Source organism: Sorex araneus, chromosome 3, assembly GCF_027595985.1.
Source record: "Sorex araneus isolate mSorAra2 chromosome 3, mSorAra2.pri, whole genome shotgun sequence".
Classification (NCBI taxonomy): Eukaryota; Metazoa; Chordata; class Mammalia; order Eulipotyphla; family Soricidae; genus Sorex; species Sorex araneus.
The window spans coordinates 154805763-154821788 of NC_073304.1; the positions used below are offsets into that span (position 1 = coordinate 154805763).

Genomic DNA, 16026 nt, shown 5'->3' on the forward strand with positions numbered 1-16026 from the left:
CTCCACGGAACTGCCTCCTGACCCTCTACTGTGAGTTTCTGTGTTCCATGTATGAGGGCAGCCATTCTGTAGCCGTCTCTCTCTGCTGTTTCACTCCGCATGGGACTCTTCAGATTCACCCACATGGTGATGGGTTGCATGAGTCCATCTTTTCATCTGTTCTTAGTATTCCACTGTGTATGGATACCACTGTTTCCTTGTCCAGAAGAAATATCCCCTGTTCTTAGACATTTGGGTTAAGGCAAAAGCCAAGATTTGAAGCTGGAACCAGAGACTTGGAAAATCTGTGCTGGGTCACCTGTCCTGGTCACCAGTGGCAGCTGCACCTGTTGAGGCCCAAGCCCGGACACTGGTTGGGAGAAAGAAATGTGCCTATGTGTTCCCCAGCCCCAAGGGAGGCTCTTCTCCAGCTGGTGAGCAGGATCTCAACATTTGGGGGTTTTCCCACTAGTATTTGGGCTGCCACAGAAAAGCTCGACCCTTGGGTGGTCTCCCTGGCTCTGGTGATCATGGGGGTCACATTCTGAGAGGGCGTGGCCTCAGGGGGGCACAAGCAACTGAAAAGCTACTCAGTGTGGAGAGTTGGAGAAATAAATTGTCACAGGGCCCCACTGGTGGCCTTGGCAGAGCCTTATGGATTCTGACCATGCCAGGGAAGAGGCCACGTGGAGGAAACACCAGGGTGGAGTTCTGAGGGGAATGAGAACAGGCCGGTGATAGCAGCTTGGAACTGAAGGAACGAGGCATTTTTAAGACAAAAGGACCAAGGATCAGAGAGATAAGTAACTGGGTCAAAGGCACCCAAGACAGAGGAAGGGCTGGGATGACGGTTCCGATCTCTGTGGCCAGAGAAGCACCTTTGTGTGGGGTTACAGCAGCCTGGCAGCAGGTCAGTACCAGCCTGGGCCCCTGTGGCAGTCTGGAATGTTCCATTTCGGAAAGCATGTAGCTGGGAACCACAGATCTGTGAGACCTTATCAGTTTTGCTTTATGGCTCTGAAATCTGAAACCACTCCCAGTCACCTTTTTCATTTCTCTCTTTCTAGGTCACTGGAAGTGACAAGGGATTGCCTGCCACAAGAAATGCGCCTTTTGGCCCGAGAGATAGTCTGGGGCTAAGCACTTGCCTTGCAGGCAGCCAACTCTAGTTTGATCCCTGGCACCACCATATGGTGCCCAAGCGTTTCCAGGGGTGACTGCTTGGTCATAGGTCCCCAGAACACCAGCACATCAGGTGTGACCCCCAAACCCAACCTCTGTCCCCACGCCAGTCACTGACTCTCTTACTTTTTGTTTTTGTTTTTGGGCCAAACCTGGTGATGCTAGGGGTTACTCCTGGCTCTGTGCTCAGGAATCACTTCTGGTGGTGGTCAAGTGAATGTCTGTGCATATGGAATGCCAGGGATTGAAAGCAGGTTGGCCATGTACAAGCCCTTCCCACTTCATTATTGCTCTGACCCATCTTTTGCTTTTTACTATATTTCTTCTTGTTGGATGATTCCCCTCCCCCCACACCCCCAGCCCCCGCCAATGGTTTTTATTACTTGTGCTAGCAAAGTGGAAAAAACATGAAGAAAGTCTCTTTGATGAGACTCTTGTGCTACCATCTCTGTCCTGGGGGAGAACTCTCCCTATCTTTGAGAATGAGGAAGACCTCATACCAGTCTTCACAGGTATCTCAAGGATGCCAGCCATTCTGCCCACAGTTTATAAAATGTCCTTCTACTTCAGTCACTTCAGATTGAGGGGCTGACCACAAGCCCCCAGACCCCGGGTCTGTGATCTGAAAGTTCGTTGTTATCTCTCCCTCCCTACCTCCATCACTCTGCTTCTGACCTATGTGATGGCAGACACCAGACTGCCCTCTCTCCTCTGCACTCTGAGTCTGGACCTTGGGGGAGTCATTGTGTCATCATCAGTGACCAACCAATCAGGCACAGCTTCTCTCTTGGCTGAGCCCCTAACTGGCTGGGACCCTCAGGTCACGTCAATGGAAGGAGAGAGTGAAGAAGGAGGTCTGGCCTAAGTTCAAGATGATAATCACAACATGGACTGTGTACATTTTTTTCCGGACAAAGCTAGGCTTCCCCTTCCCACCAAGGAAGTATTCGGTGAGTGCCATTGGGGGTCACCACCTGGAACTGTTTCTTCCCCCTCTTTCCCCTCCAAGTCCCGTCTGCCCAGAAGAGAGGGAGAAGCTGCGTCCCGAGGCTTCTGGATGGCCTCACTGAACCCATTTGTTGCAGGATGTTCAAGTGGTAGAAAGTGATGCTGTGAACGTTGTACAACACTGGTTGAAAAAAGTGAGTATGATTTCTCCACAACTTGGCCCTGCCTTCTAGAGAGCCTAGACCCGGGAAATTCTAGTTACTTGCCAAACTGTGCTCTCCCTCCCTCTCTCCCCTTCCTCCCCCCCTCTCTTTTTCTTTCTCTCTCTCTCTCTCTTTCTTTCTTTCTTTCTTTCTTTCTTTCTTTCTTTCTTTCTTTCTTTCTTTCTTTCTTTCTTTCTTTCTTTCTTTCTTTCTTTCTTTCTTTCTTTCTTTCTTTCTTTCTTTCTTTCTTTCTTTCTTTCTTTCTTTCTTTCTTTCTTTCTTTCTTTCTTTCTTTCTTTCTTTCTTTCTTTCTTTCTTTCTTTCTTTCTTTCTTTCTTTCTTTCTTTCTTTCTTTCTTTCTTTCTTTCTTTCTTTCTTTCTTTCTTTCTTTCTTTCTTTCTTTCCTTCCTTCCTTCCTTCCTTCCTTCCTTCCTTCCTTCCTTCCTTCCTTCCTTCCTTCCTTCCTTCCTTCCTTCCTTCCTTCCTTCCCTTTCTTAACAGGATGCACAAATTTTATTTTGAGATGAACTGTGTACATTTTTAAAAATATACTATGTTCTGCATGTTGCATTTGTTTAGTCGGGCCAAACAGACCCTTTGAGGTATCCCCATGACCTGCTGTTGTGCTGCCAGGAATGTGGATGTGCACACACCTTTTCAATGGGATGTTTTGTGTTTTGGGAGTAGATGTCAGGACATGGAGTCACTGGGGCATATGGAAGTTCTAGTCTTACTTCTGTAGGAATCTCCATATTGCTTTCTACAGAGACCGAGCAGACAGTTTTCCTCTCAACAGTGAAAGGGGCTTTTTTTCAACCTCCCACCACTACTGGCTGTTCCCCACCCTTGATATTGAGAGCAGAGTCTCACCCATGCAATGTCCCCGAGGGTGTGAGGTGCCTGTCTTTGCCCTCAGTGTGTTGAAGGGGCCACTGGCCTTGTGTTGGTCCTCAGGCTGTGGACACGCAGCACCAGCTTCCTGAGGCAGAGGAAAGAAAGGAAACAGGAAGTGGTGGGGTCTGGGGTGGGCTGTGGAAGGCACCTGAGGGGTCACTCATGTTTCAGACTGAAGATGAGGCCTGCCATGACATCAAGGAGAAGCTCTCCATCAACCCTTCCATCCATGGCCAGGATGTGCACGTGACCCGAGATGTGGTAACTTGGGGAGACACCATGTTCCTGGCAGACTGCGGGAGAGAGAACTGGAAGGATCTTGGGCGAGTGGGCTGGGCTGGTCCCGATGGGGTCCTCAGTTGTCCCGGGGTTCTGGTGGTGGGAGTAATGTGGAACCCGTGGGATTCCTAGGTGAAGCACCGTTTCTCAAAGGCCGATCTCTTAGCCAACGCGAGTCAGGAGGTTCTGGAGGAGAGAACAAGGATCCAGTTCATAAGATGGAGGTAAACACCCCGTTTGTGCTGAGCCGTTTGACATGAGGGCGTGGGGAGGCACTGATGGCAACACAGACCCACCGCTGCTCCCTTCCAGACTGTCTCTGGACAAATGGGGTGCTTTGTATCACAAAACTGGTTGCCAAGTAATGAGGGAGCACGCACAGGGCAAGAAGAGGCAAACTAGAAGCCCATGAGAATGTGGTGGAGGGTTTAAGGCAGTTTGGTGGTGGTAAGGGGCAGTGACTCTGTACATCAAACTCATAAACGTTGATACAGTTGCAACCACACAACAACAAACACTACAGAACCACCACCACCACCACCACCACCAGAATATGAATTAAATCACACACACAAAAGATTTTGGGGTGTGGAACATGGGGCTCGCTTCCTGTTTCTTGAGTGCTTCCAAACACGACTCACTTCAGTTACTTTGCCACTTGGTTTCCTGAGACGTGGCTGCCCTTACAGCAGCGGAATGAGAACAAACTCTTACAGTGCAAAAGCTGAGTCTCCTGTGCATGCAGGCTGAGCAGGTGCTCAGAGCCCAAGGTGAGGGCGCCACGCTCTCCTAAGGGTCACATGGCAGCCTCTGCATGCCCAGCACAGAGCCAGATGCCAGGTGCTGAGTCTCAGGGCTGGGGGCTTGGCAGAAATGTGCTCCCTGCACCCTAAGCTTCCTTTGTGGGTTCTTGGGTCTCTGCCAGTATAGGAAGGTGGGGCCCCCACAGAGGTGCCAAGGCCCCATATACCCCCACCTTGCCCCATATACCCCCACCTTCCTTTCAATGCCTCCCTCTCTAGCTAGAGTGAGCAAATTTGTCTCAAGAAATGCCTTTAGGCTTCAGGATATCCGGTTCCGGTGTGCATTTCATTCCCCCCATTTCTAGGGCATCCTCATTTGAGAAGAGGGTTGGAATGTTCGGCTCTCAGAGCAGAAAGGGGAGCTGGGGTGGAGCTGAGGCCTCCTGGGAAAGGTGGCTCACACATGCTTGCACATGCATTTCACTCTTTTTTGTTAGTTTTATTTATTCGAATATTGTTGTGACAGGTTGAGACCTGCTTTGGGTGCTTGTGGGCCATGGTGAGATGAGCACACTTGCGTCACTTGCTTCCTGTGTGACAGTGCTCAGAGCTCTTTAGCTGAGGTATAGGTCTAGCTGCCCTACAGGTTACAGCAACAGGAACTTCCATGTCCTGGGCAACCCTCCCCTCTTCTTCCCCCCTTCCTCCTCCTCACCATGTGGCTCTCCGTTTGACACACACACACACAGACACACACACACACAGAGCTTCTTCCATCTTTCCCTCCCCAGCATGCCACTCTCTTCTTTTTCTCCTCCGGTGCCAGCTCACACCACCCAGGGACTTGGGTTTATATACATTACGTATCTCCAGCCCTTAGTTGTTCCTGACATCTGATTGGCTGCACCCTGTAGGTCATCCCACTGGAACAGCTAGTCGGCATGTGCATGCAAACGAAATGTGGAGTGATTGTGGGAAGACCCATCAGATCGCACATGCCCTTACGTGGGTTTGCAAGGTGCTCTCTTTTGCCCTTAAGCAAATGACGTCTGTAAGAAGACCAATCCAGCTGAATGTACAAATTAGTGCATGTAATTGATGGGTCAAAGCCTGGCCCCTCCCTCTCCTTTCTGGCTTCCCTTCTCATTTCCTCCATGGCAATGTTATTAATTTATTCATATTATTATGGTAGCTGACATTGGTTTACAGACTGGCGTGTGTATTTCTTTTAGAAGTACAGTATTACCCTGCCACACTCACCACCAAAATGCTCATATCTCTCCATCACAGTCCGTAGGTCCCTTCCCTACACACCCACTCCCGAGATCCCCTCAGTTCTGTGTTCAGAATCTCAGAATCTCTTTTCAGAGGACATTGTTCCACTGTTTTTCTTCTTTGTGTCCCACCTCAGGGAGAGGTCACCAATATGTCTTTCCTTTCACTTAGTGTGCCCTGCTCCAGGTCCATGGGTTTATAGCAAAGGGCAAGACTTCTTGTTTCTTTCCCTTTTGTATCTCCAGGAAAGGTTCTGGATTTGGGATCTGACTCATCCAACGCAGCCCTGTCTGTGCTGGGGAACCACACTTGGCTTGGGTTGGATAATAAGAACATGGGCTTCTGACATCCCAAACCTGGGTCAGCTGTGCCTTGCTCAGGTTAACTTTGGAGACTTGCTCCTGGATGTCTCAGTGTCATTTTCCACCCTGAACTTTCTTTTTATAATTGAATCACTACTGCTGACAAAGTTACAAAGCTCCTTATGTATCTCATCTCTTGTGTACAATGTTTCAACACCAATCCCTTCACCCCTGTCCACTTTCCTCCACCAATGTCACCGGTCTCCCTCTTGCCCCTCATCCTGCCTTTATGGCAGGCACTTTCCCACTTCACCATTTTCATCATGTTCCCTTCCCTGTGCTGCCCCTCCCACCCCCACTTCAGTGGCAAGCTGCATGCTGAAGAACTGTATTAAATGCCATTTCTACTGCCTGTGGGCATTTGTTATTCCCTACTATCTTTCTTTATATTATGCAAATGAGGAATCATTATGTGTCTGTCCCTATCTTTATGACTCATTTCACTCAGCATGATACTCTCCAGGTCCATCCATGTAGCAGCAAATTGCATGATTTCATCCTTCCTTAAGGCCTAGCAGTATTCCACTGCATAGATGTACCGTAGTTTCTTTACCCTGTCATCTGCTCTCGGGCACATGAGTTGTTTCCAGATTTTGGCTGTTGTGAATAGTGCTGCAATAAACACAGGACTTTTCTTCATTGTGCTTTTGGGCCCTTGGAGTATATTCAACAGGTTGGAATTGCTGTGTTATATGGAATCTGAATTCCTAGACTTTTGAGGAATGTCCATATTGACTTCCAGAAAGGCTGGGTCAGTCGACATTCCCACTAGCAATGAATGAGGGACCCTTTTTCCCATGTCCATGTCAACACTGGTGGTTTTGCTTTTTGATGTGTCCAGTTTCTGTGGTGTGAGATGTTTTGATTAGCTTTGATGATAAGTGCTATAGAGCATTTTTCATATGCCTTTTTTCAGTTGTATTTTTTTTGAGGAAGTTTCTGCTCCTGTCTTCTCCCCATATTTGATGAGGTTGGATTTTTTTCTTATAAAGTTTGCCCTTTATCAGGTGAGTGGTGGCTAAGTAGTTTCTCCCAGTATGTGGGGTATCTTTGTATTCTGTTCATCACTTCCTTTGAGGTGCAGAAACTTCTTAATTTAATGAAGTCCCATTTATTTATCTTTGCTTCTACATCTTGGCCAATGGCACTACATTCTTAAAGATGTCCCTAGCTTCAATATCATGAGAATTCTATGTTTTTCTCTAGGTATGATATTGAATTCTTTAATCCATTTTGATTTGACATTTGTGCATGGAGTCTGAGCTCATCTTTTGCTTGTGGCTGACCAGTTTTCCTAACACCACTTGTCAGAGAGGCTTTCTTGCTCCACTTCCTATGTTTTGCTCCTTTATTGAAGATTAACTGACCATATACCTGAAACTCGGCACCTGGATTTTCAGTTCTATTCCACTGATCTGAGAGTCTGTCTTTATTCTAGTGCCATGCTGTTTAAGCCTTCCTGGATTTTCTATGGACATCTTTGAGCTGATAAACTCAGCCTGGCTCTCTGTCCCCACCCCATCCCCAGTACCCAGACCTATAACTTTCACTTGGCACACAGCACTTGTTTCCTGCACTGGGAACCTGTCTGTGCATTGTCAGCTACCCTAGCATCTGCTGCTTGCTTGACCTCTCAGAGAGAAGTGTCTTCCAAAGACACTAGGAAGGGGTGTGTCAGGGTGAGTGGGCTCTGAGTGTGGTCAGGTTCAGGTGCCGCACATGGGGACCCCGGTGCTGATAAGGTTTCCATCAGGACGTTGGCCTGGTTATGCTGGAGTCAGGCGGGGACCACTTAACGCCTGGCAACTGATGCATCTCATCTCTGAGGCTCCCTTCCCACCTGGGCCCACGCCTCCTCTCCCTCCCAGCCCCTCCTCCCTCCTCTACGATCCATCTTTGAGTTCCAGAGACTCAGGGCACATGTTCTTGTTTGGGGACATGTCCTGGGGATGGAGGGATTATTAAGTGGGACATGGAGTTGGGGAGAACAGATCCATTGAGGGAAAAGCAAATTCATTAAGATGCCTATAGAAATCCCCCCAGTCGCCAAGAGAGGCTTGAAGCCTGCCTCACTGAGGCAGAATGTTCCAATACAATCTCCAAATCACCTTTAGGACTCCCTGGCCGAATGAACCCACTCTTACACTGAGCTGCTGTGTAATTGGAGGGAAGGTTGAACCTCTGCGTCCTCCATCCACCCAGATGTTTGCAGGCTAAATAAAAACAGCAAGCCTTTGCGTTCCTGATGCTAGAAGGGTGAAGGCCCTCCTCAGACATGCGGGGCGAGGTCTGTTCTGAGACTGCAGCCCCAGCGGCTGGTGGAGGGACTTAGGAAGAAAGGATGGGACATAAATTCTGGAAGATGACTAAGATTGACTGAATGTAAAGTCTGAAGATGACTTGCATGCAAGAGGCCTGGGTTGGATCCCGGTACCTCACGGTTCTCCCCATGTATCTGGGTGTGGCCCATTAAAATAAGGAGCCCTAGTAACCCCAATGTCTGTTGTCTTGTAGCCACACCCGCGTTTTCCAAGTGCCCAGCGAGGCGCAAGAGGAGATTATTCGCGAGCGGATCCAGCAGGTGAGACGAAGGTAAGCAAGTGGCTGGTTTGCATTCCTGTTGAAGACTGGGGGGCTGGTGGGGGCTCGGGGGGCATGGGTCTTCTGCCGCATCCTCATCCCTCCCTCACCCCCCCCCCCGCTGTGTCCCCATCACCCCCTCTCCTGTCCCCACAGCCTCTGCCAACTTTCAGACGAATCCTCCGAAAGCTTCAGTTGTTGCTCTTGCCCGGATTGTTACCCCCAGTGCTGAGAGCAGAAGGGTGAGGAGCAGGAGGAGCGGGCAGCGGCGCGAGCACCCAGCAAGGGCGCCTGTCCCCTGGGTAGGGCTGTGGCCAGCAGTGCAGCTGCTGCCCTCTCTGCGGCCTGCTGAACATTTCCTGAAGGCAGGACCGAGCCTGTGCCATGGTGTCACACAGAGCCGGCTGTTAGTGTGTGTGTGTGTGTGTGTGTGTGTGTGTGTGTGTGTGTGTGTGGCCAGGTCTGGGCGCTGCGTTTCTATGGCCAGAGCCTCAGAGCATAGGGCACTGGAGTCAGTGCACGGGAGACCCTTCCTGGCCTGCTGCTGTGTCACCGTCTGCAAGGCTCAGAGCAGGGAGGGGGCACCAGCTTGCCACTCAGGAACCGTGATGCCAGGTGCAAAGGGCAAGGAGTCTTGTCGCACCCTGGAGCCTACTGGGTGGGTGGGCAGCTCACTGGGGTCATTGCTCAGACAACATTTACTGTGTGCCTGCCCTGCATTGCACTTATTTTTTCAAGGTTTATCTGAGCACAGGGGATTTGCAGAGGAGGGCCCGGGGTGCCCAGCACACAGATGACAGGGAACAAACCACCCTAGGTGCAGACAGATGCTCCCCTGAGGACATTGTCTGGGCCAAAATGCCACCACACTGGACTTTACCAAACTGTGTCATGGCCCAGGGCTGCTGCCAAGAAAGGGCTGGCAGGGCGTGGGACGGTGGAGAAGTAGAGCCCACCTTAGTCCAGCTAACCCTCCTTCCCCTGCTGGAGCTGGGGTCCTGCCCTGAGCCTCACCCTGGAATGCTCTGCCTCCTGCCAGCCCACAGGCATTTCTCTGCTTTGCAGGGTAACGGCTTTCAGGGTCAAGGACCAACCTGAGTCAGAGCAAAAGCCATCTCCCCTTGACCTAAGGAGTGATCCCAGCCCGGCCAAGAGAACCACCAGATTGCCCTCACTCTGGCATCCAACTCTGGGTTCTGTTGTTGAACTGCTAATAAAGAGATGTTGCTATTTAACCACCACCTGGCCTTGGGTGAGAGCTCTGTCATTCATCTATCCATCCACTCACCTGTCATTCATTTTCTCATTAATTCACTCACTCATTCCTTCACTCACTTAATCATTGATTTATTTATTCCATCCATCCTTACATTGCAATCACTCATTCACCTACCCGTCCATTCATCAATTTACTCACTCACCCATCCCTCTCCTCATTCATTCATTCACTTATGCATTCACCTATTTATTTATTCATTTATTTACTTATTTGTTCATTCATTGACTCACTTATTGACCAATCCATCCATCCATTTGTTTCCTCACTCATTCATGACTTATTTAATACTTCCCTCCATCCACCCATCTCACTCACTCATTCGTTCACTGACTAACCTACCTATTAAGTTATTCATTGATCCACCTATTCAGTTACTAACCCCACTCATCGGTCCGCCCAGTCATTCACTCAATTATTCACTCATTTCCATCCATCATTTTTTCACTCACTTAGTCCTCTGCTCCTTTATTCTTTTATTAAGCACCCTGGGGCTCATCTCTGAGCACAGCTGCAGCCTGGAAGGATAGAGACCAGGCCTGTCCAGGTGGGGTTCTCAGGCCGGCTGCAAGCCCAGGGCATCAGTGCTGGGAAGGTCAGGAGATTTCCTTGGAGGATGGGCTGGTTTCTGGGACTGAGTCTCTTTCCAGGGATCCTTCCCCAGAGTCCCGCCTCAACCCCCGGGCTCTGTCTCCTTTTGATTCTTGCTGGAGAACCTGGAACCTTTCTTGAAAGGCAGCTGTAACAGGACAATTTCCTTTGTTTTTTGTCTGAGCAAGTATTTCTCCTTCACTTGTTTTGGATTAAAATACTCAGTCTTCATTGTCTTTATTTATTTCAAAATTATTTCTTAATTTATAAAGTTGTTCATGAGGATTCATTACATTCAATATTCCAACACCAATCCCACCACCATTGTACCTTCCCACCACCATTATTTCCAATTTTCCCAATAACCACTCAAGCCTACCCCAATAGCAGGCCCTAAATAATTTATTTTATATTGCTTGATATGAATAATTTGCTAAAAATGATCATAAAAGGTTTCCTTAGAAGAAAGTGTGTGAAGATTGTTGTGTCTCACTATGGACTCACTAAGCCCTTGTATAAGAGATTACTAACATATTGCTACAGGTTAAGCCTGTGCGTTAGTATTTTCTTAATCGAGATTGGTTGCCTTCTGCCTTACATCCCATCCAGTGTGTGTCCTACTCCTGGGATATCATTGGTGTCAAGTTTGAGATGTTGTGGGGTCACAAATGCTCCAGGTATTCTGAAAGTTTGAATGGGGTGATATAATTGGAGTTAAATTTTTAAGTGGATGGTGACTTTGGGGTCCGAAAGCATCTCTGTAGCTTGTTGATATCTTTCGAGATTTATTTATGAGTTTCTGGATCGTGGCTGGTTCATGAGCTTATTTGGTGCCAGAGGCAGTTCATGGGTGACTTCCAGGCTCTGGGAAGAATAGGGAATTGGGGGAGGTAACTCACCCATGAGATGACTTCATGAGAGCCTGGAGATTTCAGTCACAAAACCTGCATACCTGACTTTTCCAACAGATCAATTTCTGGATGAGGCTCGACCCAGCGGTGGAATCTGGCCTTGAGCATGTTGATGATTGTGAAGTGTGGAGGTTTTCAGCTGCTTGGGCTCTGTTTAGATGGATGGTGGGCTCACCCGCTCCCCTCTGGGGTACCCCAGATGAGACTGTCTGGTGCAGGGTCCAGAAGCATTTCTGCCTTCTAAGTCTTTATTTAGACTTAAAAAAATTGAACCACTGTGAGATACACAGTTACAAGGTTGTTCATGATAGTGTTTCAATCATACAAAGTACTAACACCCATTTCTTCACCAGTGTGCATTTTCCACTACCAATGTCCCCAGTTTCTCTCCCACCTTCTTCCCCGTACCTCACCCCGTGCCCCAGTCTGCCTCTATGGCAGGCTCTGGGCATTATGGTTTGCAATATAGGTACTGAAATGTCACTGTCATCCCGTTGCTCATTGATTTGTTTGAGCAGGCACCAGTAACGTCTCTCATTGAGAGACTTATTGTTACTGTTTTTGGCATATCCAATATGCATGGGTAGTTTGCCAGGCTCTGCCGTACAGGCTCCATACTCTCAGTAGCTTGCTGGGCTCTCCGAGAGGGGCGGAGGAATCGAACTCGGGTCGGCCACGTGAAAGGCGAAAATCCAACCACTATGCTATTGTTCCAGCCCACTGAAATGTTATCATTTATATTTCTTTATCTGCTTTAAGCACTCAGTTCTTGTCCGAAGTGATCATTTCCAACTATTATTGCCATAGTTGTCCCTTCTCTATCCTAATTGGCCTCCACCCGCACCCTTCCACTCTTGGCAAGCTTCCAACCATGTGTCAGTCTCCTGGCCTTTGTATTTACTGTCCATAGGTATTAGTCTCATATTATGCGTTTTTAAATATCCCACAGATGAGTGCAGTCATTCTATGTCTGTCTCTTTCCTTTTGACTCATTTCACTCAGCATGATACTCTCCATGTTCATCCATTTATAAGCAAATTTCATGACTTTTTTCCCTGGTAACTTCATAGTGTTCCATCATGTAGATGTACCACAGTTTCTTTATACACTCATCTGTTCTCAGGTACTCAGGTTGTTTCCAGATTCTGGCTATTGTGAATAGTGCTGCATTGAGCATAAAGTGCAGTTGGCATTTCTGCTTGTGTGCATTTGGGCCCACAGGGTATATTCCCAGAAGTGGTATTGTTGGGTCATATGGAAACTCAATTTTTAGTTTTTTAAGGAATGCCTATATTGTTTTCCAAAAAGGCTGGATCAATCGGTATTCCGACCAAAAATGAATGAGAGTCCTTTTCACCCCACATCCATACCGGCACTGGTTGCTCTTGTTCTTTTTGATGTGTGCCAGTCTCTGGTGTGAGATGATATCTCACTGTTGTTTTGATTTGCATCTCCCTGATGATTAGTGATGTAGAACATTTTTTCATGTGACTTTTGGTCATTTGCATTCTTTTTTGAGGAAGCTTCTATTCATTTCTACTCCCCATTTTCTGATGGGGGTTGGATTTTTTTTTTTTTTTTTGCTTTGGCGATGTACAGGGGTTACTCCTGGCTCTGCACTCAGGAATTACTCCTGGCGGTGCTCAGGGGACCATATGGGATGCTGGGAATCAAACCCGGGTCGGGCGCGTGCAAGGCAAACGCCCTACCTGCTGCGCTATCGCTCCAGCCCCGGGGTTGGATTTTTTCTTGTAAGGTTCTACCAGTGCCTTATATATCCGAGATATATAAGATATATCCAAGTAAATATCAGAGGTATATGGGTAAATAATTCTTCCTATTCCATGGGCTCTCTTTGTTTCTTGGTTACTGTTTCTTTTGAGGTGCAGAAGTTTCTTAGTTTAATGTAGTCCCATTTGTTTATATTTGTTTCCACTCGATTGGTTAGTGGCGTTAGTGGTGTTTAATCTTTAAAGATGCCTTTAGCTTCCATGTCATGGAGGATTCTGCCTACATTTTTTCCCATGTGCCTTATGGATGCAGGTCTGATAGTGAGGTCTTTAGCCCATTTTGATCTGACATTTGTGCCTGGCACTAGAGGTCTGAGGTTTTTTTTTTTTTTTTTTTTAGTTTTCATTAAAAGATTGTATGTTTTCAGGTTTTAGAAAAGGTTGCGCGGATGTGTCCCAGTCCTGAATCCTGGAGCCATGTTAGTTGCTGCTCAGTGTCGCCAGGGTTCCATCTGGAGAAGGTGTGCTGGCGGCACCTCCTCCTTCCAGCCCCCCGGTGTTGCTGGCCCCGATTCGGGTCCGGAGCATTGTCCGGGCCGTGTTGCTCACCAGAATGCCTGCCACTTCTCTGTGGATTGTGGCATCAAGATGGCGCCGAGGGTGGGTCGAGGGCGTGACTTGAGGTCTGAGTTTTTTTTGCTTATAGCTGCCCAGCTTTCCCAGCACCACTTGTTGAAGAGGCTTTCCTTGCCCCACTTTTCACACTTCTTGCTCTCTTATCAAAGATCTAAGAGATCATATATTTGAGGGTCTGTCAGGATATTCAACCGTCTTCCATTTGTACGTAGGTCTGTCTTTATTCCGATACCATGCTGTTTTCATTACTACCACTCTGTAGTACAGTTCGAAGTTGGGGAAGGTGATGCCTCCTATTTTCTTTTTCCCAAGGTTTGCTTTAGGTATTTGTGAGGGTTTATTGTTCCATATAAATTTCACGAGTGTTTGATCATTTCTTTGAAAAATATCATGGGTATCCTTTTAGGGACTGCATTGAACCTATAATGCTTTGGGAATATTACCATTTTGAAAATGTTAATTCTCCCAATCCATGAGCAAGAGATGTGTCTCCATTTCCTTGTGTTTTTATTGTTTCTTTTATTTTTGGCTTTTTTTGGGGTCACACCCAGAAATACTTGGGCTGACTCCTGGCTCTGCACTCAGGAATCACTACTAGTGGTGCCCGGGGCACCATATGGGATGCTGGGAATCGAACCCGGGTTGGCTGCATGCAAGGCAAACGCCCTACCTGCTGCACTATCACTCTAGCACCTCTCTTTTGTTTCTTGAAGTAGCATCTTGTAGTTTTCTTTGTATGGGTCCTATTTCTCCTTAGTTAAGCTGTTTCTGAGATATTTGATTTTCTGAGGCACATTTGTGAACTTTAAAAAAAATCACTTTCTTCTCTTTCATTATTTGCGTACATGGACTTTGGGGCATTGATTTTGGAATCTGCCACTCTTCCACACAAATCTATTGTTTCTAGGAGTTCTTTGGTAGCATCTTTAACTCTTAGTATCATGTCATCTGCATATAGTGAGAGTTTGATATCTTCCTTTCCCACCTGCATGGCCTTGATGTCTTTTTCTTGCCTAAGTGATATGACAAATACTTCCAGTACTATGTCGAATAGAAGTGGCAAGAGTGGGCAACCTTTTCTTGTCCCTGATCTTAGAGGGAAAGCTTTGTAAGTTTTTTTCCCCCTTGAGAATGATGTTTGCTGTGGGCTTGTGGTAGATGGCTTTATATATATTGATGAAATTTCCTTCAATTCCCATTTTGTTGAGTTTTTTTTAAATCATGAATGGGTACTGGATCTTGTCAAGTGTTTTCTCTGAATCTGTTGATATGATCATGTGGTTTTTATGTTTCCTTTTATTGATATACTATATTATGTTGATTGACTTGCAAATGTTAAACCATCCTTGCATCCCTGGGATGAATCCTGCTTGGTCATGGTGTGTGATCTTTTTAATGAGTCATTGGATTCTGTTAACTAGTATTTGTTGAGGATCTTTGCATCTGTGTTCACCAGGGATATCTGTAATTTTTTTTGTGGTGTCTGCTTTTGGTATGAGGGTGGTATTTATTTCATAGAAACTGGGATTGTTTCTGCTTCTTCAGTTTCCTGGAAAAGCCTGGAAGGATTGGCAGTAGGTCCTTTTTAAAGGTTTGGAAGAATTTACTAGTGAATCCATCTGGGCCTGGGCTTTTATTTTGGGGAAGACTTTTGATTACCATTTCAATTTCCTTGATAGTGATAGGTCTACTCAGGTATTCAAAATCTTCTTGGTTCAGCCTTGGGAGGTTATAGGAGTCCAGTAATTTATATATTTCTTCTAGGTTCTTATTTTAATGACATACGACTTACAGATTCTCAGAGTAATCTCTGATGATCTTTTGAATGTCTGTGGCTTCTGTTGTTTCTTTTATTTCTGATTTGATTTATTAGGGTTCTCTCTCTCTCTCTCTTAGTTTTACTGGGAGTTTATTGATACTGTTTACTTCTTCAAAGAACCAGCTCTTGGTTTCATTGATCTTTTGGGTTGTTTTTTGGGCTTCCAGTTCATTAATTTCTGCTCTAAGTTTTATTATTGCCTGCCTCCTGCCTGTTTTGGGCTTTTTTTGTTGGTTATTTTCTAAGATTTTAAGCTGTGAAGTCATTTATGTGGGCCCATTCTCCCTTCCTGATGAATGTTTGCAGAGCTATAAACTTTCCAATTATAACACTGTTTTTGCTGTGTCCCACAACTTCTGGTAGCTCATGTTCTCATTCTCATTTGTTTCCAGGAATCTTTTGATTTTTCCTTTGAATTCCTCTAAGTCCACTGGTTGTCCAGTGAGTTCAGTGGTGAGGTGTTAAATTTCCATGTGTTTGATTTGATTCTCCATTCTGTGTGTAATTAACTTTTATTTTCAGTGCATCATGATTTGAAAAGATAGTTGATAAAATTTTCATCTTCTTGATTTTATGGAGGTATGCTTTGTGGCCCAGCATGTAAAGCCAGAATTTTCA

General features: G+C 46.6%; 1 protein-coding gene across 1 annotated transcript; it reads left to right on the plus strand.

Annotated features, from left to right (window-relative positions):
* Window positions 1-2033: 2033 nt before the first annotated feature.
* Window positions 2034-8677, plus strand: SPATA19 (spermatogenesis associated 19). The gene is made up of 6 exons (XM_055132165.1): window positions 2034-2111; window positions 2247-2303; window positions 3378-3467; window positions 3618-3709; window positions 8380-8457; window positions 8602-8677. Exons 1-6 carry the CDS (start codon window positions 2034-2036, stop codon window positions 8675-8677), a joined length of 471 nt encoding a protein of 156 aa, XP_054988140.1.
* The last annotated feature ends 7349 nt before the right edge of the window (window positions 8678-16026 follow it).

Bases quoted from the DNA above. Each gene is read 5' to 3' on its own strand.
- SPATA19 (XM_055132165.1), top strand. From the start codon at position 2,034: ATGATAATCACAACATGGACTGTGTACATTTTTTTCCGGACAAAGCTA. The intron at 3,468-3,617 runs GTAACTTGGGGA...TGGGATTCCTAG, and splicing joins TGCACGTGACCCGAGATGTG to GTGAAGCACCGTTTCTCAAA. The intron at 3,710-8,379 runs GTAAACACCCCG...GTTGTCTTGTAG, and splicing joins ATCCAGTTCATAAGATGGAG to CCACACCCGCGTTTTCCAAG.